The sequence below is a fragment of the Caloenas nicobarica genome, chromosome 1 (assembly GCF_036013445.1).
Source record: "Caloenas nicobarica isolate bCalNic1 chromosome 1, bCalNic1.hap1, whole genome shotgun sequence".
In the NCBI taxonomy this organism is placed as follows: Eukaryota; Metazoa; Chordata; class Aves; order Columbiformes; family Columbidae; genus Caloenas; species Caloenas nicobarica.
The window spans coordinates 92668774-92696111 of NC_088245.1; the positions used below are offsets into that span (position 1 = coordinate 92668774).

Here is a 27338-nt window from a genome sequence, read left to right on the forward strand (position 1 = left end):
TACAGTAACTAGTTTGAATATCAAGCTAAAAAAAATTAACAAATAAAAGTAACAATGCAAATAGAATTCAAAAATAATTTCATTGTTTTCAGACTTGCCCAAATGACTTATTTCAGAACAGAAATGAGCACCTATTTCAGAACACACATTTCTGGATAAACAGTTACAAAAATTAATGAATATATTGACTTTTTCATCCCCATCAAGGAAGGAAAAGGAAAATTTTCACAGGAATAGAAGATTCTGTTTCATGCTTTTCTAATCCAAGCACATATCTAAGCTGCATCTTTAAGTCTCTAAACATCTCTATCCCTCAAATCTGCATACGTAATTGCTTTTGAAAATAAGCACTTAAAAATCCCTGCATTTACAGCTGTCCAGCTCACCATGACACATGTCATGAATACCAGACCCTCTGAGTGGCAGAGGATACAAGTACCACAACACATTTCTTACCACCTACCCTGTATATTGCAGGCAGAGTTCTGACATTTAGTTTTTGTCACAAATGTTCATCAAAAAGCATTGCTGGGTAGTAGGTCAGAAGGCACCGTGAACAGGGAAAAGAGGAACATCAGGCTGGCTTTTCAAAGAAATAGCTGCCATATTACTGCTCCTGCAGTGACATCTTAATTATTCATCTGTGGACATAACCTCTTTGTCTATCCTGTCCTATCCATCCCGTCTTGTCTTCTTCCTCTGGTGTGTTTCACCAGTTCTTTTTTTCATTCATTGGTTTCCTCATTTTGCCCTTAGTATCCTTAATTCTCCTCATTCCATCTACTCATGTTTCAAACTGCCAACCAGACTGACAAGCCATCACTACCTTTTGCTCAGAAACATTTGTAGCCAAGTTTCTTCCCCATTTGCACACTCTTAAGGTAACTAACTTCCACCTCTATCACTTGCTAAATGCTTTGCTCATCCCAAGCTTGGTTCACACACTTGTTCCTGGACCTGCTAAAGCAGTAAATAATCAAAAAAGAGAAAAAAAATGTAGGGAGTTCCAGAACATACATTTGGATATTGCTGTGAAGGATCCATACATAAACTGCATACCTGTTATTTCTTCTGTGCAATTTCTTCTGTCAGTCTTCATCTGCAACTGGAGTCTTCTGGTCTGCAATGTGAATGTTCTATGACATGCAGCACCTAAGCTAGAGGTGCTCAATAGTTTTGGAGCTCGGCTCACCCCTGGGCTTTTGTTTTTACTTGCAGCAGAATTTAATTAGAAGTAGATTTAATTGACAGATATACTAACGCAGATTTTGTTAAGCTTTCTTAAGTCACAGAAGGCTAAACTTACAATTCTATGCTGCTCAGTTCTTTAGTTCTTTTGAGTTAAGAAACATTTAAGAAATCCAGTGAGGCCATAGGTACAGAATTGTAGCAAGTTTCAGTCTGCAGGAACACTTGCCTTTCATTCTGCTATCTGTTCTTTTAGGACACTACTTTTTTTAAAAGCATGCCTCAGAATGACATTCCGGAGCTTTATAAAATACATAACTTTAAAGTAGAAACAATGTATTTGTAGTGTTTGGAGGCCTGCAGAAAAATAGACATTAAAGCTACCAGCATATTTAGAAGGTACAAATAGAATGACGCCTTATGTGGTATGCTGATGTAAAATTATGAAAATGGTGGGAAAAGTTAAAAAAATTTCACGTACTTTGGTTAGAGCAAAAAAGGCAGTGAATTCTGTGTTCTCTGCCCCAATCTATGTATTTTGAGCCTTGCTTTCTGAGGTCTTGCCAGCATGTATAAAGAGTCTTCAATCATTCTTTATAATGCAAATTTGTTTGTCATTGAAGTTAATACTTGTAAAAGGCGACAATATTAGACACTGAGGTATCCAGTCTATCCCCAGCACCTGGACAGCCAAGGCAACCCAAGGTGTTAGTTTCTCTGTAAATATGACCCTCCTTGAACAGAGGAACTGATCTCTGTAATCTTGAGTGTTTGATATGCTTGAAACTTTGGTATTTCTAGTGAAATTTGTGGTAATATGATGTGGCAGAGCACTGTTCTTAGTCAATTGCATCCTTAAAATGTAATGAAAATAGTATCAAGTCTGTGTTTGGTCACGTCTTTCAGGGATTAACATGGCTTAGTGAGTCATTTGTTTTCTGTTTGTTTTCTATCTGACAAAGTACTGGTGGCTTTGTTTTTTCTCAGTCACTTGCAAATTCTTGCTAACTGAATTAGTAGCACGATGGTTGTAGGGTACTTGATGTTATGCATCAAGCCCTTTCCTATTTCATGAAAGGTGAAAGGTACCTGTGGGAAGAGAAGAAGAAAGACTGAACTGATCCTTGAGGAAAAATAACCCCGAATAACAAGTGTTTCCAATGTTTTCCATCCCACAGAAATTTCAAACCAGTGTAGCCCTCTGCCGTGCCATAAAGATGGATATAAGGACTGCATAGATGGACAAGCCAAATATACATGTGTCTGTAAACCAGGGTGGCAAGGAGAGAAATGTGAAGAAGGTATAGTCTCTAATCTCATTACCGTGTTAGTTCTCAGGAAGACTATTCTAGTTCTACTATTATTGAATAATATCAGATCTTTAAGCGTTTGTACCCCACACTGTTGGTCAATGAATGCCTTCCCCTGAGCAGAGATTTTTATTTTGTTTTCTTTGTAGATATAAATGAATGTGAAGACTTAAATGGGGGCTGTAGCCAGCGCTGTTCCAATTTACCTGGAAGCTACCGTTGTTTATGTGAAGATGGCTACTTCATGCATTCAAATAAACGGGATTGTGGAGGTAGGAAGTGAGACTTAAGGAGAACATCATTACATGACAGTACATTGCCTGTTGACTAGAGGGGCAAGAATTTAGTCCAGTAGTTCCATAAATGCTCTAAGTCAGCAGAAGCTTGCATTGCCTCTGAAAGACGCAGTCCTGCTTCAACCTGGCAACTCACTCTACCCGCAGCCTTACACCACTGCAAGCATTTGGGCAACCATATAGCGAACCAGATCAAAGAACTGAGGTGAGTTGAAAACAAATAGAGGAAAGAAAAAAAAAAAGAAAAAAAGAAAAAGATTTTTTTAAAAAAAGAGAAAGACTGTGTATTAGATTCTGCTTCTTTACTAGAACTCTGTAAACCTTGTTTCCCATACCCCTTAAGCATGCTGAAACAAAAATCTAGAGTGGTGCGACCAGCTAACATTCTTGCCATGGAAATCCTGTCTGGTAAACACTGGTTTAGGCTGAATCACTCCTAATTAGTAATGATGCTCTTTTGGGAGTATGAAGTTCCTTGGAGAAGAAACTATTAATGAACCTGAAAATGCTCTTAATGGAGAGAAGGATTTGTCTTTTACTCACTCAGCATAATTTTTTTTCTGTACATGCTTGCATCTGTTTTATTTGCCATGACCTACGTGCTTCATTCCATTCCAGGTAAAGACTATGTCTTGAGATAATTAGCAATTCTTACTGCATAGTTAGAAAACAACACAACCTCATTCTAGTTTAACGTCATATGTTTTATTGTTGAACTATGCCAACAGTTTTGGATAATGTCGAATACTATAAGAGGCCAGACTAGAGGGCCATCTCCTGCTGTCACTTCCTTTAGTCTTTTTAGTCTTTTTCTTTTTTCCTTTAGTCTTTTTTTTTTTTTTTTTTTTTTTTTGCAAATGAATTATTTCCAAAGAAATTCCAGAAGGACAGAAGATTGCTGTTTTCTCAAAAAGGGCAAGAAGATAAGTTGTTTAGAATCTCTGTAATTCTTGGAAAGATACTGGAAAAGATTGTTAAAAATAATCAAAGATAAAAATAAACTAATATACCTTAGTACCTAGAGCACTAGTTTTGTCATTTGATAAACTGGATTTAAGTGTTTCATTACATCCAACTACAAAATTTTACACCTAGGAATTTGGAGTACACACAATAACTGTAGAAAAGTAGGTCGAATTCAGGACAGCTTAGACTTAAAAAATGTTTTGGGAGTCCTTGCAAGCCAATGGCAGAATCTGTTCTCCCTTTGCAGCACCATTTCCACAGCTACTACAAAACCACAAAGAAAGCCAGAATGATCCCTGCACATACAAGTAGGAATTGAAGTACTACTAGAGATCTGATATTTTTCTGTCTACAAGACATTTAATAAGATTGATACTGTATGCTGCATCCAGTTGTCACATCTGCATTTTGAAAATGACATTGGAAAATTGGAAACAACACAGAAGATAGTGGAATGGTTTGAGGGATGAAGAGACAGTGAGGGACCTGAACACTTGTCAACATAGCCAATTAAAAGACGGTTGTGACATGAATTGATTGTAGCATGTAAGAAGCTCTGATAGGATTCTCTCTTGTCTTTCTAAGATAGGATTTTATTATGCAGTCTGGTTTAGCTTATAGGAAATCTGCAGACTCTTTCTCTCTCTGCCTTCCTGGACATGCATCTTTTTTCCTGTTATCCACAGAATACATGAGAGAATGAGAAATGTAAGCAGGCAGAAAATTCGTTTTTCACTGAGGGCATGCAGAAGTGCCTTTTAGAGACTGGAAATCTTTACAGCTATAGCTATAGTGTGCTAGAAACCATGGTAAACCTAGCAAGAAAGAACCAGTTTGGCAGCCTCACTCCATTTGCACAGTTTTGGATAGGGTTAGGAAAAAAATGGTATGCAAGGGAGTGACTTGTTTTTAGTAACTTGTTTGTATTTCTAGATATAAACGAATGTGTGTTACATCCGAATATCTGTGGGACAGCCACCTGTAAAAACACCCTGGGGAAATATGAATGTGAATGTGCAGAAGGCTACATGTACAATTCAACTTCCAAGAACTGTGAAGGTAGGTCTTTGCCCCCCACCCCACCTTTTCTTTTTCTTTTATCTTCTGCTTTTTTTGATTCCACTACTATACCAAACTCCAACATGTCCTCTAGTGGTGTATTTATTAATCTTGATATCGTTTATTACAGTATGACCCCGCTGTTTATTCTTTCAGAGGTTCAATCAGGCTATATTGCATGTTGTGTATACAGTTGCAATTACTTACCCCCAGATGTTTGAGGGTTTTACAGTATATTCCTGTGTCCTGCTGTATGCCAGATAACTTTCACAGTCCATGGGAGCTCTCCTGTCCCACTGTAGAGAGCACTTCCTGTCCAAGCTCTCAAATCAGCTAGAATGTTTCTTTCAGATAACTTGGAGCAATGTATTGAGGATCTGGACATTGCTAGTGTGTCTCGTACCCTGTTTTTAAGCATCCTTACAGTTACAAGGATGAAATATTTCATGTCAAGCAGTTTAAGGTTTACCCCTAATTCAAGACAAGTTATAGCAAAAGCAATTAGAAGTACTTATTTGGCAATTCTAAACTGGGCAAAACAGTAAGATTTATAAAGAGAGAATCGCCAGAAATGAAAACCATGCTTAATCTAGTTGTCTTGAAACCCCAAAAAGCTTCTCTTTATCCATCTGATAGGCTGTTTAGGTGCTTGTTTAGCCCTCATGGCCAGAGGCTCTGTCCTTTATATGTCCTTAGATCTCAGATATTGGAAAGAGCTTTTCACTGGAGTTGTTGAATTCTGTTTAAGACAACATTTGTCTAATCCTTCCTTGGGGTATCTAGTTATGCTAGAAAATAACAGCGTTAGAGGGAACTGATCACCATTCTAGGCTTGATATGCCAGCATGACAGTTGAATAAAAGAGTTTTTTATAAAGGCCACACATTTAAAATAAAAATGTTCTTAAATATCCAGAAAGGGAGCAATGAAAAAAAGGAGCTGCACCAAAAGAATCTTTCCTCAGGAGTATTCTGAAATTAAAATCTGGAAGAAAGAATTTCAAACCAATGTTCTATAACAGTTACAGCAAAGTTGAAAAGTACTGATAGCTAGCAGTAAAGCAGCAAGAAGCCATTCATAAACAGACCATCATAAAATAACCTTTTCAAGTATTGGAAGTATTTGCGTAATTGTCCTAGAACATATTTTATTTCTCTCTACTTGTTAAAGTTTCTGTTTAGTACACACATCAGAAATTAAATTTCATTTGTAGAAGAGATATATAAGCTCTTCGACTTTTACTATTAACAGGAATTTTCTATATTGCCAGTTTAAGAAAAATGCATCAGTGACTAATTTTTATTATAAATGCTGCCTTTATGTTATTGCTCAAAAGGACACAAAAGTAACTTCTTTCTGGCTATAAGTCTTTTGGTCCATGGCTTTTCATGCAGCTTTCTTGTGACAAAGCTTTGCACAGCGATAGTGATTACATATTCAGATGTCTGCTCTTTGTCCAGTTACTATGGGATTAAAACATTACTGACACGTTTGTGTCCCTGCGTGCACTGAAATGAGAAAAAATTCACAGTAATTTATCTAGTTCTCCCTCCTGTTAGTACTTTCTGCAGATACACAGCTTGCATCAAATTGAATTTAAGTATTGTTTTTCTCCGGAAACATGGATTCCAGAAGGTTGCAAGATGAGGATGTTAAAATGAGCGAAGTCTTACGCCCCTAGAAGGAGGATTATGCTGCTAAGCTTTCAGGCCTTGTTGTAACCCCATTAAATGAGTCACCAAATCCTGTCTAAGGACAGGATTGTGCAGAGTGACAGGAACGTAGCCTTACAGAAATACTAAATGGCATTAGCCTTTCATTATCATACTGCAGGTAGGTGGCCAAATTCAGTTGTGCTTATTTAAAAACCAAGTTTACATACATTTATGCACAACTATCTCTATGATGACAAATACAATTAGAGTGGAATAGAAGAAGGTTTGGACTTTTCTCCTCTCTCATTTCTAGGAGAACGTTGCTACAGTTCTTCATCCCCAGCCTTTGGGAGGCACTATGAGTGGAAGATATCTGTACAGTCCAGTCTTGTTTCATAGAAGCCATAAAATTTTAGATACAGAATTTGATTGTCTTCTTTGCACCTTCGCAATTTCAAACATCTTGCCAGAAAAAGGGTAGTGGGAATGAGTAAGTACGCTTCCTGTGCTTGAAGGGTCTGTCTTGCAGTCAGTATTGAGGACACAAGCCAAGCTGAACCTGTATTTTAAAGAATGCTGTTTTAGCCTTCCACTGAAAGCAGCTGTATGAACCCAGAATGTCACTCAGATTCATTGGTTTGTGCAAATAGCTTCTGCTGACTGTTTTATTATGTGGGACTGACATTTGGACAGATCTGTGGGAAGCCTTCGAAATAGCTCAAACAAACATGCAAAGATACTGACTACAATTTGGTCCCTTCCAGCCTGTGCATTTCAGCATTTCTGTGGACAGAATAGGGAGATCCTGCCATTTGGACTGATGAGGGATTTGAGAATGTCTGCTGAGGAAGGAGACTTCATACCTATCCAAGAAGCTTGCCTGTCCCTCTGCTGCTATAGTACACTCTGGAGGGAGAGTAGGCTCATTTTGCGTAATGGAAATTTACACCCTTGCAAGACTGGTGCAAATCTCTCAGTAACTGATTTAATTACAGAAATTCATATGTCAAACTGTGTGATAAGCTTTCATACTAACATCATAAGTCTGTTTGTCTGCAGGCCCTGGGCCTAGGAACATGCTTGAAATTAACTGCTGTTTTTAGAGAATTCAGCACTCATTTACTCTGGTGCTACTGGTTAACCAGTGCTTGTAGTTTTACTTTTGTGCTGCTAGATGTTTAAGTACTAGAAGAGGTACAGGATCTTTCAGAGAGAACAATGCCTCCCAAAGTGTCTACAGAGTCATGCTCCTCTGGGAAGGGCATGGGAAGAGAGGTGCTTCTCAGTGTCTCTTTACTCCAGTTACTCTTGGGAGGTGTTAAATTTTTTACCTTGTACATCTTCACAGTGAAGCAGGCTATAGGGTTAGGGTAGTTTTTTTGTTTGGTTTTGGTTTTTTTCCTTCTCTCTGTGTGCTTAGGCCTAGGTGGATTTCTTGACCTTTTCAGATACCAAAATGATCAGAACCAGAATGATTTTTTTTTTTTTTTTTCTCCCCCATAAAACAGGCAGGGTAAGAAAGGACACAGAAGGTGTTCTCCTCACCGCTAGGCTACATTTTGGATTTTGTCATTGCCTCATTTGCATGTTTGCTAGGATGCAAAAACAACAGTGACAAAAGGAGCTTCATGTTGTAACACATCATCTTGTAGTCTTAGTCTTAAATAGTCTTAAATAGGCATCAGATTGCCAGTCATCAGAAATTATTAGGAAGCGAGTTTCACAGCAGAGTCCCTTTCACCAAGTTGAGCTTGCAACCCCTATGAAGACCAGAAACAGTTTAGTGATTTCTAAACAGAAAGGAATACACACTCCAGACGAAAGAGTAAGAGAGAATCTAGCTGTAGCTGGAGGAAATGGAGGGGTCAATGAGTTTCACATGTGCATCAGCAAAATATTTTTTAACAATTGACCAAATCCTGCCACATAACTAATGCGCGAGCATTATCTCCGAAGCATATGGAAAGAAGTTTGAATAAGATTGCAAAATATACAGTTAGATTTGCAACCCACCCTAGTATCTTACTCCCCTACAGTAGTACTACAGGTGACAGAGGCCAAGAGGAATGAGATAGGAATCAAACCATGAGTAGAGGATTGGTATTTTACAGTTGCAGAAGTCTGCACGTATGCATACATAGTTACATGCAGAGTAACAGTTTTTAATAGGACAGCTTTCTCAAACTCGAGTAAAGGTAAAACTCTTAACACTAGCAAACATTTGCCACCGAAGAGACTGTAATTTCAGACACAGTCACAATTTAATTTATATGCTCCTTATTTATAATTAATTCAAGTTATGAGGGTGCAACACAGAAAACATTTGCAAAATGTCAGATCAACTTGAAGAAACATCTAGTACTGTATTTCTATATTAACAATTCCTTTTACTCACCTAGCTGACATTTTGGATGGATGAGGCACTTGAAGGAGTAGAGAGAAGCAGAAGAATTTCCTATGTAACCTTTTCTGCAGCTACATACCTAAGACCAGTTAGAACTTAAACAACTCAAAAAGCCAGGCATCAATTCTTCAGTTGCATTTTAGGAACTATCTTCCAAGATTTATCAACATTTTCCCCAGAACAGGAAAACCTGCTGGCAACACTTGATAGTCAAAGTCTTGAGGTCTTCCATGTGTCTTTATGACCCAGTGTATCCTCAGAGAACCCTCTCAGAGCAGGCCCTGGAACCACGTACAGAACAGTTAGTTTGAGCTCACTGTTTATAGAAGTACCATGCATGATCTTAATGCAGAGAACTCCCATCTTGTTTCTTTTCCCATCCCTCACCCACTTGCAGGAGGAGATGGCGAGCTCTTCCAGTGAAATGGAAGCAAGGAGGTGGTGGAGCTGGCTGTAGAGTGCTAATACCATGTTGAATTTTGCACAGTCTGAAGATACTACAGATTTCTGTATTGCATCCTATGCCTTTTAGTAGAATGCCCAAAAGACTTTATAGGCTTCTAGCATGCAGCGCAATCATGGCTAAGTTAGCTCAAAATGGCATTGAAACTCTTGCCAACAAGAGAAGGAAGAAAACCTCACTGTAGTATTCCATTAGCCTCCTTCACAGCAGGAGGTGGTTCTCAGCTTGACAGAGCAGAGGTAAACAGTAGCTAACAGAAGTGACTCGGAAGAGACCTCAGTAGTTCACGCAAAGAGTGAACGTGAAAGTTGGTATCAAATAGACCAGCCTACGGAAAGGGCCATCTGGCTTCCGAAGATGAGAGGGCAGAATGGGAGATGAGCAGAAGGAGGCAGAAATTACGCAAGCAGCAGCAGTAGACTGTATTTGAATCCTGGAGCTTACACAGCCACACGTTAGATTGCTGTGTCAGCAGGAAAACTGACATGGCCCATGGCTGGATCTTGAGCAGAACTTTAGTTCTGCTGTATTAGCTGCAATACAGAGCAGTACAGCTTTTTCTTCTGACAAGATCAAGTATGAGGCAGTGTAAGCCTGAGCACAGTCCCGTTGCACTGATGACATATGGCAAAGGAGAACTCTTCAGACAAACATGAGACCAGTTTTCTCAACTTATTCCAAATGGCCATTTAAAGAACATAGAAACTCCTAGCACTTGGTGGTAAAACAACTTGCCCATGATGGTTAAGCTGCAGCAGAAATAGAAATCAGAATAGCATTCACAAACTGTTAAACATAGTACGGTGTTTTTCAAAGAGATTATGCATGCTCACTGCAAAGTAACAGTTTCTCCAATAAGGTTTTGTTTTATTCTTTTCCTTTTCTCTCTCCTCCACCAAGCAATAGGAAAAGAGTATTTTAATCTAAAAAAACCCTAGCATAGTATAAAACAGATCTTTTAAATGCACACATTAGTATAAAATTGTTTATTCCCACTAGAAGGGCCATTTGTTTCAAAAAAAGTATTGAAGCTTCTTTAATCTGAGGCCCAAAATCACCCTCATCAGAGTCTTCTATCCAGGAGATATTTTGTTTGTTTCTATATTAGAAATGTAACAGTTACGTTTTCCTTCTACGCAGCCTTTCATTTCTAAATTATTTATTGTGTGCAGTCTACTAAATAGAAAATGAAGTTCCTTCAGTTGGTTTAGCTTATTTACATATGAAATCAGATTGTTGTTCACAAACAGATGTTGTCTGAAATTTAGTTATTTAAAAGATTATTGAGTGCATTTTGCCCTGATTTTGGTTTTATGTGAATAAAGCATGTCCTTTCTCCACATACTTGTTATATATACTCTGAATACTTGAAGTTCTCATGACTTCTATAGGGAAAGGAAGATAACTGACCCAGAATGGCATTTCTGCCATACATGGTAGTGATTTACTGAGGTTTCTTTCACTAATTGAGCCACCTTACAAATCAGCTTCTTACTGCTTCACAAATCAGACCAAGTTTTTCCCAGCTCTGCACACAAGGCCTCTACCAGATTATGAGGTTTTATACACCCAGCAGGTAATTCTGGATTGTAAATTTTACATAGAAGACATCCATTAGCATTAGTTTAGCTTAGAAACAGTCACCTACTGTATTCATGTTATGCCAGAGAACTCATCTCATCCATTATTCCATTAATTTGTTGCGTTAGTTTTCAGCCTGTGCTATGAATAATCTGAATAAATCTGTCTGTATGCTTCCATTTCTCCTAGATATTGACGAATGTGCTGAAAATGTTTGTGCTCAACTCTGTGTAAACTCTCCAGGAAGTTATAGCTGCTATTGTGATGGCAGGAAAGGGTTCAAGCTCTCTAAGGACATGAAGAATTGTGAGGTAAAACTTTACTGCGTAAAATCCCATGCAGAAAATCACGAAGTTGGATATTTCTTGATGACAGCTTAAGTTAGATTAAGGAAAATAGGAAGCTATTTGAGAGCTGATTCTAAAATTGCCAGGAAATTTCTGGGGACTCTGAACTGTGGTTTGGCTCACAGAGCAGACCTGGTAGGGATTTGGATGGCATTCAATTCATGCATGCTCATTTACAGGAATCCTGTCAAGAGAAGCTTGCCTTAACCAGTCATCTTTATTACCTGCTGCTTCCCAAATAAGTCCCAGTTTTCTCCTATCAAACAAATGATCCCAGCTCAACTTATTCAGAGCCAGAATACTCATTTGTCCATATGTTCCCAGGTTTTCCTTAGACTGCACAAAAGTTTTCACTCACTCTTTCAGAATTACTCTGTGCTTTACCTGTTTGTGTGGAAAAATCTGGATTCTGTTCCACAGTTCTCATCTGCCGTATTTTAAGAAAAAGCACTCAGTAATACTTGCCAATTGAAGAACACCTCGCAGCCAAATCATCTGTTCTTGCTCAGTTTGCAAATTTACACTTACTAACAGAAAGTTTGGAATTCTGGAGAATCCCAGTTCAAGGATTTTCCTGTGCGTGGTTCCCTGTATACTTTGGAAAGCAGGCTGAGACTTGTTACATGAAGTGAGCTCAGATAACTGCCAACAAAAAAAAACCCAAAACACCTCTAACACAATATAATAAAATTTGGCTTAAACTGTAGGAACAAGATCTGATGCAAGTTCTAGCATGTATGTATTAGATCTTGTTTGTACTTCCTGAAATATTTTATCTGAACAACACTTGCAGTCACTATATTTCATTTTGCTTAGGAAGAGCATCTTGTAGCCTCATTACATGTTATTTTCAATACTGTTGTTCAAAAGTGATTAACTCTATCTGGAAGTTAGTTTCAGGCCTTTTGATTGGAAAAAAAAAATATACTTTAATCAGCTGAAAATATATGCAGTCCAAAGACTAGTGACACTAGCAAACATAAAATGAAGTAGCTGTAAAATTCAGGATGAATACCTATACATTTAGTGAAACTGCTACATTTTGAATACAGAAATCAAAGGTCGAGAGCTGCATTGTTAACTTTTACCAAAGCACAGCACGTCTCGAGAACAGAAAAGCCCTTCACACCTATTTTTGATCATTCTCTTCTGTATTACTACTATACTTCCATCATATAGAAGGTATTCAAGGTGAATTTTGAGGGATAACTTTGAATCAAAGAGACTTTAAGGCTCCTACTAGTCAATGAGGCGGGTGCTCTAAATCATATTCTGGAAGAGTCTTCCCACCTCTCCTCATATGCAGAGCCTAGTTGCTTGTACCTAAAGGAAATCTGAGTGCTTTTCTTTTAAAACAAAACTGTAGATATTACTTAAATTATAACATTACAGTTTCAGAAAACAAAGAATTCAACAGTGCCTTAGAATGGATACCTGACATTTGTATACTGAATGTTTTACTAGTTTAAACTTGCACTACACATAAAATAGACATTATTCCTGTTTAAAACTTCAGGTAGATTAATACCTGAAAGAATAAGTACCATTTTCCCCCCTCTCATTGCAGCTGCAGTTGGCTGACTGTGATTACTCACACTGGGTTTGACTAGAACATTAGGATTAATCCCAGTTTTGCATGCTGCTGTAGGCCTTTCAGTTGCCACAAACACTTAGAACTTCTTTTACAGTTTTCCTGGAAGAGTGTAGTCCTAAGAGCTTTATATCCTCACTAATGATTCTCAGAAATATTAATTCAGTGCTATTCCAGCAGAAGTTGTGGTGTTGATTTCATCGATAATCCTTTCCAGAGTTCAAATAGGACAACTACATTCAAGGAACAAACAGATAGAAACTTTTTTCTATTAATCTGTTACTTAATCCACTTGTAAATTGTTACTTTTTATTCCAGATAATTGATTCTAGTACTGCTAGAGATTATTCAGCTATGAGTGGTTGTACATCAATATTATTAAAGAAAATTAAAAGTGATTTTTGAATTATTATTTTTAATTAAATCTTCTCAAGACACAGCTCTGGCCCCATTCCCTTCCAATACCCACTCAGATTTAGATTCCATACAACTTTAATAATGGAGCCTGGCAGGACCCCAGTAGGAGAGTGTCACAGGTCCCTGGTGAAAAGAAGGTACCTGATGGAAGATTTGAATTCTTGATTCAAATACTAAATATTTAAATATTAGTTGGAATGCACCAGAACTGTGTTTCAACCTGAATTATCCTCCAACAGCTTAAATAAAAGGACATTTCAAGCAAAAAAACGACAGACCCTGATTTTTACATAGGTATTCGAGTTTAAAAAACAAAACAAAATACACAGAGGTAAGACATTGCTTTTAAAAAAGAAAAGGCACGATAGCAACCAACAATAGGAGTTACGTCCTGAACTATCATGATGCATTAACAGCTTTTTTTATTCTCTACCATTTTCAGTCTGTAACTGCATGTATCCCACTGAACCTTGAAAAGAATTATGAACTGCTTTACCTGGCAGAGCAATTTATAGGAATTCCCGTTCTGTACTTAAAGTTTAAATTGCCAAATATCACGAGGTAAGAATTTGCTATTGATAAAAGTATGCAATGAAAATATGGACATTTGTTTTCATTAGTTTCCTGAGGGTTTAGAAAGAATGCATTGCATGCATAAATTATATCACCATCTCCCCACTCGTTAAGATACCTTTATATGGAGAACGAATTAACTTGGGTTCCTACATATACCGGCATTTAGAGGAAGCTGGATTTATTTGAAAGTGGACAGGCAGGAGCAATGTGTCTAGAGTCAGTTTACAGCATCTCTTATTGGTTGTGGCATGTCCTTGAGCCACCTCATCAGTATAGACAGCAGCTCTCTCACAGAGCAAAACTCAAAGGTCAGCAAATTTCTTCCAGATACCTCAGAAGCAGGTAGGAGACAGCAGCAGCCATGTCCCAGCCAGGAAACAGTGCACAGCTAGGGCAAGACATGCTCAGTTGGTATTCAGATGCGATCATATCTATGAATAACAGAGTTGGCGTCTTCCAGCCATTACAGTCCTGGTTACCAGTGCTGTTGTAGGGAGAGGAGTGTGGACTGGGAGAAAGAGTTCGAAGAGATCTGGACTTGAATGGGCAAAAAAGGAGAAGGGCTGAGGGCAGTAAGTTTAATAGGTAGTAGGTCCCATTGGTTTGTGGACAAGAGAGCAAAAAGCTTGGTGTTTCCTCATGATAGAAACTTACTCTTCCCCTGAAGGAGAGAGCAGGGGCTGGGGAAGGTGGGCGGCGGTGATACAGATGCAGGAGGGCATTTAGAATTCTCAACATAAAATTCAGATATTATAGGAAAATAACTACTGTACAGCTTCCAGTTATATATGGGAGTAGCTTTCGTTTGGGTGTTGCTGCTGCTTCACTTCTGGGTAGAAGCTGTGACATACTACACACATACTACTGAGAGATGAAACCAGGCCAATGCTTCCCCCCACCCCTGTGCTCCATTTCACAGGGTGTTCCAAGGACACTACCTTGTCTAGAGTGCTGTCTGTATGATTTTCTTCACAGCTGTAAGAACAATTGCTAATGGTAGTGATCCCTTTATTAATCTTTGATCTTTTCACTGCAGCAGCTGAAATTGCAGTGTGCCTTGACTTACTGACCAAGCAGTTTGAGGGTAAAAGCAGCAGCAGCTGTTGAGCTGGTGATCCCCAGAGCCTCTGAACCTTACAGAAAGACATAAATATTGAGAACTTTTTCCTCTACTGCTATTCTAAGTTGACCAGGCATTACATTAATGCTCTCCTGGAAGACCTTTCTAAGATGATAAATGTTTGAAGCTATCTTAATAGTCTCTGTGCAAATACAGAATGATTTTTCTGTGGGTCTGCATGAGAGACAATGACATCTAGTGGACAAAGAACAAGGCTGAGAGTGAAAGTGACCAAAGTTCTTAATTACACGTCCCTTTTTCCTTTATTGTCTTCAGCAAGTCCTAACTTCCAAATGCTTTGTTTTGTCCTTTCATGCTTAATCTATTTTATCTAGTACAAATGTTCTAGGAGACAAGGACTGTTTTTCGCTATACTTATACTCTCTCTTCCACCATACAGTTACTATAATGCAAACCATAATTTTGCTACATATGCACGTTCAACCAGCTGCCAAAATCCAAACAACAAATCCTCAAATTAGAGAATGACATGTAACAGGCAGCAGTAACCAAGGCAAATTGCTAGGTTATAGTTGTTGTAGGACAACACTTGGCAACCCTTTTGTATTTAAGCACATCATAGATCATGTATTTTTTCTGCATTGCATCTCCATGAAGTGCAATAGGAATATTACATCTTATCTTCTTACTCAAGAGAGTATGATATCCCTCACATGTAAAGGTCATCATGTATTTGGGAACTGAACCAAGGCTCTTTCAAATTCCAGCTCAGGGCATTGATCTCAAAACTTTTCATTGAATTCGGATGAACAAGGCTTATATTAGATTCTGCTTCTGACTAACTGTATGCAAATATGACAACAGCTCAGATACAGAGTTACCAAAAGGTTAATATCTATGAACTTCTTTTTCTTTTTTTTTTTTTTTTTACCCTATTAATGACTTATTGTAGGCTATACAGTATTTCATGTTTCCTATCTTATAAAGATTCCTTCTTCCCAAATCAGATTTACAGCAGAATTTGATTTCCGGACATATGATATGGAAGGAGTTATACTATATGCAGAATCCCTTGACAATACAGCGTGGATCTTGCTTGCTCTTCGTGATGGGAAGATTGAAATTCAATTCAAGAACGAATTTGGAACAAAAGTCACCAGTGGAGGCAAAGCCATTAATGATGGACTGTGGCATATAGTAAGATGGGTTTTCCTCTTTCCTTTTGTTCCTTTAACCCACTATGGGAAAAATTTTCTAGATAAGTAAAACAGGGAGAAACTAAGCAACTATTAAAAAGGCTTAAAATGATGCCCTCAAATCCCAGATTTAAAAATCAACCCAGAAATACACAAGAATGCATTACATCTGGGAAATTGTGGCACCTGTTTACGATCAAGAAAGAGGTAATTACCACCAGCTGGCAATATAGGAATTATTCTTTGTAATCATAAAAAAAGGAAGCAGCAGAATATTAAAACGTGTGATTGCATGATCAAGTGCATAATTATTAGACACTTTGTCTAGAAAGCAAGTGTACATTTGCTAGACCAGAAATCCATCTTGTTCTTCAAATCTGCATATCTAAGGTGAAAGGCCTTGCTCACTTACACCATCTATAAATCACACCAAATTATTAACACCAGATAAGTTTTGTTTGTTTTTAAAGGGGGGTGAGAGAAGCTAGGATTCTGCCTAGACCTCCTGTTTCAGTTCAGTACAACTTCCTTGAGATTAAAAATCTACTTTTATGCCTAATAATTGTTGGAGCAACTGTTGAGCCTATTTTGTCTACATCCCATCTAAAGATTCAATGCCCTATAGCAGGTTGCAGTGACATGGAGAACTGTATGGATTGGATACAGAGCAGTTGTAGAAATCAGCTTCTTGCGAACTCTACCACACATAAAGCAAACTTATCAGCTGCATGGGTTTTCCCAGGGGTAGGATGGGGCTGGAATAGAAGATCATCCTCCTGTGGATATCCATGGATGTTGACAGCTGTCATGATTCAAGTTTAAATGTGTTTTGAATGTTGACTGTATTAAAACTGTTTTACAATTTGGTTGTTTAGAGAAACATTAGTAATGCTTCATACAGGCATGTGTAATTAGTATTTAAAATATTCTACATGGTTTTGTGTGTATGTATGTAATTATTTGTATTTAATTCTAGATATCAGTTGAAGAACTTGAACACAGCATAAGTGTAAAAATAGCTAAAGAAGCCGTGATGAGTATTAACAGCCCGGGAACTCTTTTTAAACAATCACAGGGTTTCTTGGAAACCAAGGTTTACATCGCTGGATTACCTCGCAAAGTGGGCAACACTCTTGTTAAACAGGTAACTAAAATAATAAGAGTAATGATTCATAGTGTTCTGTTACTTTTTTGGTTTTGTATTGTTTATTTAGTAGTCACAGAGGAAGAGTGGCTTGGAATCCATTTAGAAAACAAAGATCAGGTGGTTAAACCACTGTTTTGAAAGTAAACGTGTATGAAGCTTTGTAGTCTGTCTTCAGTTAGGTTTCAGTTATAAAATCACTGCACTTAACAGTCTAATCTTTCAGGATTCCATAGCCTGTTTTAATATAGCTTTAAGATTCTCTAAATCACCACCACTGCTGCTGCGAGAGCTGTTTCAGAGGGATTCTTGTTTCTGGTGCTGGCTTTTGCTGGGCTCTGAATAGCTACGGAACTCACTGTGCAGGCAGCACAGTAAGTTTTCATTTGCAATAGGTTTTATAATAGCCCAGGCTATTATCCTCAACAACTCTGTCTTATACTGGGGGATAGGTACAGTCAAGTTGTTGCAATCATCTGCTTTTCAGTCTAGGAATCCTCAAACTAAATGGCAGTCTAAACAGAGAGGCAAAAAAGTAACTGTACAGTAGAGGCTGCACTTTTTTTTTAAATGCATTTTTGCTCAAGTGAAGCAGAGAGAAAAAAAAAGAAGCAACACAACATCACCTTACCCAACAGAAAGTAATTCCAGAAATTTCTTTATACTTTGGTACAAGGAGAAGATGAAACCTTGAACAAGGAATAGTGGCAGTTGTGGATCATTGTCTTTCAGCTACAGAAAAGCTGTCATGACCTAAACAAAAGGGCAGCATGAGCTTTAAAAATTAATGTAATCTATTTTGTACAGATCACTGGCATCAAAATGGGAAATGTTATTAAATCAGAAATACCTTTGAAGGCTGAGGTATTAAATGCATGCTATTTGTTTTCGCCTAGCATCAGCGCTGTAACCTATAGCATTGATAAGGCTATTATGGGCTATCCAGAAATAAGTTAGTATGTAAAGTAATGCCTTATTATTAAAATTTTTAAAACACCTTTAAATGCAGACTTCTAGTGCTGTAATTCCTCAACAGATTAACCCTCGGCTAGATGGGTGCATTCGTGCCTGGAACCTGATGAATCAGGGGCACTCAGGTGTAAAAGAAGTTATTCAAGAAAAACAAAGCAAACATTGTTTAGTAGCAGTGGGGAGAGGATCCTTCTACCCTGGCACTGGAACAGCAAAGTTTCAGATAAACTATAGTAAGTATTTTGCTGTCTATTCCTATATTGTTTGCAGGACTCATGATGGAACTGATGAATTGTTAAAACAAAACAAAACAAAAAAACAAAAAAAAGAGACACACAAATTAAGCTATAAACCACTGCGTCCAGCAATGATTCCTGTAACTTCTGTTAGAAATTTGCTTGAATGAGAATTCTAGTCTCATTGGTGCCATCCATTTAATTCTGAAGTGCTTTACGTTAGGAAGCATATTCTTTATTTGCAAAAGACGGGCACTGTTGAACACATTCACTTGCCAAAGATGTAATTCTGTCCCCTGTTCATCAGTGGGGAACGCTGTCATATTATTGGCAGAAAAATAAGGTCAGGGATGGAGAAAAGGATCATGGATAGTTTTGTGTATGCAATTCTGCTTCTACATGGACATCATATCTAGATGTTTTAGGTGCATCTCTTGCTCCTTCCTCAACCCAGAACTTTCTTGCCTGACCTCATGCCCCAATATCAAAATTTGCAAATCAGGATCTCGTTGTGCACACCTGAGAGCCCAAATGAGACACCTCTTGAGCATTGTCCCAAATCCTGTTGACATTATACTCTTCCCTACCCTAAATATTATGCTACCTTTCAACCCTGCTCTGATCCCCAGTCCTTTTCATTCCAGGGCTTGCTATTCTTTCCCAGGCCTTTTCTTTAAATTCCCTAGCCCACTTCAAAAGATTTCTCCAGCTTTTTTTATTCTGTGCTTCCAATGTACTTATATCAGTTTCCTACGCCACTCAAGTTTCCTCAACTTTCCTTCCATTCATTCATTAACACCATGCTGCCGTGACTCCTCCTGAATCTTGTCGTTTGGGCTGCTGCCATGACTTTATCCGCTTTCCTTTCTGTTCTCACTCTGCACCCCCCCCCAAATCCAAGAGGCTGCCCACACTTACTGCTGCCTTTCTATGAGCTATTATAGCCCACTGTCTCCCTGCCTATTTGACTTTGTGTAGGAATATGACCTCACCTCAGGTTCTAGGATTTCTGCTTCCTCAAGAACCTACTAGAAATCAGTAAACTACTAGATTTGACTGGGGGGTGGGCAAGAGACACCGGAAGAAAATATACAAAAGGTGACAAATATCTCTTTTAGTAGTAATTTTTATATTAGCTGCACTATGAATGCATCATGTGAAGTTATATTTGTGCCATCTGCATATTTACACACCTGCATATTCCCACTTAATAGTGGAACTGCTTTGGAATGTAAATGTGTATGAAAACTGCCAGTCTTCTACTCAGTGGCAGCAATTTATGAGTAAATTAGGTTTCTGGGTTTAATTTTGAACTGACCTGTAATGAATATGGCACCTGTTCCACTTTAGAATGGATAATGTAGCGAAACAAAACAAAACGTCCAATAAGCACAGGTTAGGGAAGATAGGGAAGATGCAGGATTAAAGTTTTTCTTTTTTCTTTTTTTTTTTTTTTTAAACTCATAGTTCTTTCTAAAAGTTCCAAAGTTCACTCTTTTTTTTTTCCCTGAAGATTAATACTTATTTTTCCACAGTGGGAGCAAATTAAATACTGATTTTTAACACCGTATAAATGTTTCATTAGCAGATGGATTTATTAATCTAATTATTCTTTTTAAAACAGATAATCTTGACAGTGCTGAAGACTGGTTAATAAATGTGACTATGATTATTCGCCCATCCACAGACACTGGTGTTATGTTTGCCTTGGTTTCTAATGAAACAGTGCCTCTTGCTTTGTCCATAGTGGACTCTAACTCCTCTGACTCACAGGTGATTTTACAATTATCATACCAGCTGATAGGCATATAAGTGACACCTCTTGTTTTTGTCTCACTTAACTTACTACTTCATTTTTGAAAAATCAAAATTAAGAAAGGTACTTACACTTACTTACAGTGGAGCTGGTAGGCCAAATTATTATTCGGAAAAGCGCTTAGATCGTATAGTGGTGTTCCAAAAATATATTACTATTCATGATTGCTACAGCAGTGACTAAGTGCTCTTATGTCTGGTACTATCCATTACATCATGTCGTCTGTAACCTTTCCTTCCAAATGCACAAAGCAGAAAGAGGAATATGACGAAAGTAGAATGATGATATTCTAGTAATGGCATCATGTTAGTTCCAATTTATAAACAAATCTTTTTGTCCTTAAGTTTCCATTTGTATCTGTTGACATCAGGCATCCCAAGGTAGAGCATGATTATATGCAATAGCTAATCCATGCTTTTGCCTAAAGTAAGAACCTGTAGTGAACACTTGGTTACCTTTAAAGGTGTAGCAGTACTCCTGTTGCCTTTAAGAGAAACAAGACTTCACCTCAGAACCATAGACAAAGACTTTTTACAGTGAACATTCTCACTTTTAAGTTTAAGAATACAAATGAATGGCATTCACCACCAAAGATGATGATTATACATCAACTTTGGTAATTTTTGCAACTTAAGGTACCAGTTTTTAAAATGTGTATCTAACATTTCTTTTTCTTCTACTTCCAAATAGAAAATGCATCAGAACTAAGTATAATTTTATTTTAAAGTTATATGTGACATCTTTTGTGACCTACCGTTCTTCCATTTAGAAAATCATTGTGACCATTGGAAACACCACTGTTGCGCATCTGGAATCAAAGAAGTTATGTACACCCAGAAAAGTGATGGTTGGACTTCTAGTAACCAGACAGCAACTTGAACTATCTGTTGATTCACACACAGACAGAAGCAATTCAGAGAAACTGTCTGTCCTGCATCAAGCAATGATGGCAAATGTTGTTACCTATTTGGGCGGCTTGCCAGGTAAATCATATTTCTTTTCATTAATTTGATTATTTGTACAAGCTTGATTGTTTTCAGCCTTACCCAAGCTAGAAAAAACCCACAACTGCACAGAAAAAAAACAGAATTTTTTTTTTTTTTCTTCTTCAAGTGCTTCTTGTTTCATCCAGGCTACTCAGCTTTTGAGAGAGCCTGCTTTTCAACAGTAGCGTTATTAAGCCCATTAAAAGTCAGGAGTCTCTCTCTAAATGTTTGAATTTGGAAAATGTCTTGTTTTTTGAGCTGGGGAGGAGTGAGCATTGCATATTTCTGAAATGCCACCAGCTGGCACCATTTAGGAACTGCATCAAGCATGTAAGAAAACCAGGCATTTGTAAGTAAATTAAGTGTCAGAAGTGCAGAAGGAGAAGTCAGGACTATAGTTTCAGCAATTAAACTCTAGGCAATAGATGACTGGCAATCTTTATGAGACAAAATGTGTTGAAACAGCAAATATTTTGTGTAAAGCAGGCTGCAAGTTTATCCCCAATCTTAAGACATGTACAAGCATTATTTTGTACAGGAAGCGTACTCATCTATAAAAGAGCTTCACTTCAGGGTGAATCACGAAGAAAAATAGCATTGCCACAGGTGAGGAATTTTCAAAGCCTAAAATCCTCAAACTTGAAAACTGCTAGAGGAAAGACACCATAGTTACATTACTACTGGCAGAGGTTTTCTGTATCCTCTATTAAAGTTATTTTAGGCAGAATAAGTCACAATTTCTAAGGAAATTCTAAGAGTTAGACCGGCACAGTCTTGAGTCACCATCCATTTTACATGTAGGCTGCAGTGTCATAGCACTGCCCCAGATAGAGCTGGTCTTTATCTGCAGTGAGTTTCTTCTGCAGGAGACATGGGTGCACAGGAGTAGAAAGAGGGAACGAACTGTGTACCCATTGGACATGATCTTCTTTAGGCATTTCTTCCAAGGTAGTCTGCACAGGGGAAGCTGGAATTCTGGTTCCATCCTCTGGGCTTGCTTGTCAGCATAGAAGCAAAGTGCTAAGGGCAGCACTGCAGGTACTACAGCCTCTGTCTGAAGTGGTGGATGCTTCAGTATCCAGGGCCATATGTTGGAACTTACTTGTTCTCTACAAGTCTTCATACACTGGTAATCAAGCATGTAACACTGTTTCAGCACCAAATATGACAATAACTCCTCAAATTTTGTTTTTGAATGGATATGCAATATCTCGGAAACCAGATAACCAGGTGAGTTCGATTCAAACTGAATGTGCACAATGAGAAGAATGCACTAATGGTGCAGTACTGTTATGTACCGCGATAGATAAGCATCAGTGTTTTTGTAATACTTGCTCACTTTTAAAAGAGAGATGAAGTCAGGATTTACTTAGTAGAGAAGAGTCAGTAGGTTAACTGAGGTACAGTAGCTTAACTAAGATTCCAGTCATTTTTAAACTTCTTCATCTTTCTAATATCTAAATGATTCTTTCTAGTACATTGCCAGCCACAGAGTAGTTGGCATCTTATGAGCTAAGACCTTGGCTTCTGTCACACATCCAAAATAGATAAGAAGCACTTATTAATTACTTGCTGCTCCTTAAAAGTAAGTGTAATCTCTCTGTTTTAAAAGGCATCTTCAACATGTAAATTAACCCAAAAACCTCTGTATGCATAAACAGTTCTACTTAGAGGTCTCAAAAAAAGCAACAAAAAATACCACATTATCCAAAGGAGCCTCTTTCACAACAACCTCTGTTACCAAAGAGAGAAGTAGGAAAACTACTTTAGGCCCCCGTGTACAACCAGTTTGTCTTACACCGATTCATTTACTCACTCTGTCTCACTCCTGAAAAGCTTCTGGGATTACTGAGCAGTATAAACAGGTAGGTAAGGATCCCCATGCTGAGCCAGAGTGCACAGAACTGTATGTTTAAAAGGTACCTAGCAAAAATATGCATTTCATTAAGACCAGAAGCCCCCATTTTTGATACATATTTCTTCAAACTGGTAACAATGTTGGGAGTATGCTTCTTTGTTAATCAATTCAGCACAACCAGTGCAGACTAAATGAGACTTGCACAGTTCTATGACAGCAGTGTTATCATCACCAAGGTAAAAAGAGCAGAAGGACATGATTCTACAGGACTCTGCAGTACCTCAGCTTACAACAAAACAAAATCACAAGGAAGCAACATTGCTTGTTCCCCAGACAATCAAATCTGTCTTCTAGGAGGGATAGGATGATTACCATCTGAACAAAAAAAAAAAAGGTTACGCTCTTGAGATCAGTTCCTAGGCATCCTCATGCTACTTGCTGAAGGTACTTGAATCCCCTATGCCTACCTTGTAAGAATCCAGTTGTACCCTAAGACCTCAGAGCAATGCCTGCTTGATTTTGTACTTAACATATTGTTTCCTGGAAGCCATCTGATGTTGCTGTAACCCAAACAATACTTACATAAGCAACAGATAAAGTGAGTCTTTTACAGAGAATTCACTTTGAAGAAGCAGTAAGGAAGCAGTAAAATGTGTGGAGTTCCCAGGGGTCTCCTATCTGAAAACTTGCAGATTTTAATCCTGAGTAGCTTTCTGGCAAAAGCAAGATGGTTCTTTCTGTGACCTCTAAACTCATAAACATCTGTTTGGAGATCAGGACAAGAACAGTGGCCTCCAGGAAACAAACTATTGGTTCACTGTTGTTAATACAGGAAATGCTACTATGAAAAACATTCATGTGGTCAGGTTTCTGGATGGGAATAGACTTCTAATGCGTATTTCAAATTTTACTGACCTTTCTCAGCTTTGCTGACTTTATCTCAATCTTAAAGAAAACTGAGAAGAAGTGTTTCCTGCCAAATTGCTCTTTTTTTTTCTCATAGCTGCCTAATGGATGGGGAATGGAGTATTCCCCATGTTTTTGCTAATCTGAAAAATACGTAAGAATTTGCATGCTTTGGCCTAATAAATTGAATGTGTTTCTGTGCAGATGTTCCTCTGGGTGCTACGTTAGTAACTGCTTTTTATAATGGCTGCATGGAGGTGAAGGTCAACAACAGACAGCTGGATCTGGATGAAGCCATTTCTAAACACAATGACATTAGATCTCACTCGTGCCCACTGATTATGCAGTAACCATTCAATTATTAATTTAACTTTTTCAGATATAATTTGTGTAATTAGTCTCATGCCATAATGAAGCCTGTGTTATTTTATTCAAGATGTGCCAGGAAAATAATCAACAGCATGTTTTTCCTCCCTTTTATATAGAATGAGGAAGAAAATCCCCTCTCTTTTTCAGCTGTAAAGAGACAATCAAGATCAAAGTTCTGTAAAACGTTCTTTTATTCATCTCAGTGATAAATATTAAAGCTAGATTTATCTTCCATGTTCATACTATTCCCTTGATACACTTTGTTTGGAGAGAAAGTTCAGAAAGTTCTGTTTAGAATATTTTGTTCTTATTATTTTTCATATATCAACACAACGTTACAAGTCTCAGATTTTGTTAGTGTATTTGGATCTAAAGAAAAGTGGTCTCATTAAACTTTTCCAAGTATAACATACAAAGAGAAATCTCTATAGGTTTTGTAATATCTGCTTTTGGTAAAGCAAAAAATACCCTAGAATCTGGAGCCCACACTGTCTGTGAATATGTTTACAAGTTGCATTAATATTGGTAAAGCAACTTCAAAACTGAAATGTTTTTATAAGTATCAATAGCTCATTTTTTGAAAATAGCTCTCGTTATACTGTACCAGCTTTAATTCTTCTATCTTAGGAACCCAGCTTTAGACTTTGCACGGAGTTCTGGATCAGGTCAGGTAATTTACTTTTAAAGTAGGTTATAGTACACCCCAGGCAATTTGGGAAAACAGAGGAGACAGCTTGAAAGAGGGAGCTCTGGTCTTCATCATAGGACATCAAAATGGAGTTTGCTAAGATGAGAAATCGTGGCAAACATTTCTTCCATTCATGACAAATATAGCACTCCTCAACATGAGCACCCTCTACTGGTCCACCATATTCCCTTTATTTAGGTCACCCTTGCATTCACAGAGCACCAGAAGAGATTTATTTGTGAGCCCTGTGTTTCCAAGGTACTTGAAAGCCTAAATTTTTGCTGGTAACATCAGAATGTAAAGCCATATGCTGCTCAGCCAACTTTAATGGAACAGGTAATTAGAAAAGTATTGTTTTCCCCAGGTGTGCTCATTTCAAGCATTTCTAATATTTCTTTAGCATCCTTTGAGTGTTTTATCCGCTGCCAACCTCGTTTTCGCACAGCCAGAAACCTCCCTGTGCAGCTCACCTAGTGGTTTTGTGAACCCCAAACCAAATAAGTAGCAAGATAATTGCTGTAAGAGATGAATATATACTGTCATCCATAGGCAGAGAGGCATCTATCTGCCAGGATTATTGACCTGAGGTTTGCTTTCTTCACTTGAGACTCTGAAGTGGAAATGTATGTACAGAAGAATGGATTGTGACAATATTCATTTTGAGGATTGCCTTTCTCCAGAGATATTCCTGAGATTCCCAGTGACATTAGTGAGGTTTCTTTCACTGTCGAATACTAGCATTAGTACATCAGTATTGCAGAATCTGAGCCCATTTGTCAACATCATTGCTTTGTCTGAGGTTATTGTTAACTTCACTTCTCACTTGCGTAATGCAAACCAGGATTTGCTCTTTCACACCAGTCAGCCTCAGTACGGTGTCCAAATCTGTCCAGAACTTATACATCCTCCTTATCAGCAGCAATACCATATGGCTGACACCCAGGGCCTTAGTTGCCAGTGAACTACTACTTCACTTTTCTAGGATGGCATATAAAAAAGCTTTGATTTCTCCAGCCTCCATGGAGGGGAAATAACTGCAGGAAAGCACCCCTCCCCTGCTCTTCCATCCCAACACATACATTCTTCATTTGGGCCTAAGTTGAAGAATAACTTGGCTGAAATAAGCAGGTTTTGCATGCAAGGCAGAGCTGAATTGGGACTTTTGATACCATATTCATGTGATTACGCCATTTATAGTATCTTAGCAGCACCCACTGAATTCTGGAAAGCCCTTGGGTCAGCCTCTTTGCCTTCTACAACAAACATAGAAATGATGAGATGAGGTACACAAAGTCAAGTGTTAGCAATAGTCTAAATGCTTATGTTGGCCTGTGCAAATAGGCAAAGAAAAGGTTTGTTTTGGGTTTTGGTTTTTAGCTTTTGTTTAAGTGTAATAAGGAGTATAGAGGTGAAATTAAAGAAAACAAAAATCACTGATTTTTCCCACACAGGCATCATTTCTTTTTCTTTTCATGGAAGAATATTGTAGAGTATTGTAGTTATAATGAAACCTCTGCACTTCTTTTTTTAATGTAAAAGTGCCTCCCTATTGTAAGAATCAAATAAAGCAGCATTTGCAAGTTTCTTTTCATTTTAAGTTGTATTTGCTTATCTTTTTTCATTGTTACTGTGAAGACTTGTTCTAGTGGTCAATGGCTTACTCAGGAGATTATCACAATCTTCAGCATCAAAGAATTGGCTCGAATAATATGCTATGCAAGTAGGCATCCATATTCTCTAGATATATTTTCAAGTTTATTAATTGCTTAATATTGCCTGAGGAAATTAAGCTTTGGTTAAAGCTACATGTGGAAGAAAAAGATCAATGAAAGTTATCGATTCCTATCTTTTCTCATTCATCAGATGTATTCCATTGTATTTTTAGGCATAATCTTTTCAGTGAGTGCCATTCAGTGTTTATACAGAACAGCTGGACCTGCTCTGTGCTTTTGTTTCAGCTCCTGTGCACCAAGTGTTACAAATCAGTATGTCCTAATTTCCTTAAAAATGAAATCTAGTTGTGGAATTGGTTCTCATTTATACTAAAGCAGCTTCCTGTGTATGTGTCTGACCTAAGCTTACTTTACATGCTTTAATGCGGGCACGTCTCCTGGTAGAGATAACTAGCTATATTTTGTGCAAATACCTTCACTATTGAAATTCAAGATTAGAGCTGTCAAAGAAAGAGAGGCCAAACCCATTTTCAGTCATTCTAGTCCTGCTTATCACTGAA

General features: G+C 37.9%; 1 protein-coding gene across 2 annotated transcripts in view; it reads left to right on the forward strand.

The window, feature by feature from the left end:
* The window catches only part of PROS1 (protein S), a 34639-nt gene extending 7937 nt beyond the window's left edge, over positions 1-26702 (forward strand). For both annotated transcript variants that reach the window (XM_065657081.1, XM_065657091.1), the window contains exons 5-15: positions 2367-2489; positions 2648-2770; positions 4694-4819; positions 11112-11233; positions 13720-13838; positions 15942-16131; positions 17107-17274; positions 18311-18479; positions 20107-20255; positions 21068-21281; positions 24253-26702. In XM_065657081.1, the coding sequence (XP_065513153.1) occupies positions 2367-2489; positions 2648-2770; positions 4694-4819; positions 11112-11233; positions 13720-13838; positions 15942-16131; positions 17107-17274; positions 18311-18479; positions 20107-20255; positions 21068-21281; positions 24253-24398 (1649 nt within the window). In that variant the 3' untranslated portion in view covers positions 24399-26702. The remainder of the gene's footprint in view (positions 1-2366; positions 2490-2647; positions 2771-4693; positions 4820-11111; positions 11234-13719; positions 13839-15941; positions 16132-17106; positions 17275-18310; positions 18480-20106; positions 20256-21067; positions 21282-24252) is intronic.
* The last annotated feature ends 636 nt before the right edge of the window (positions 26703-27338 follow it).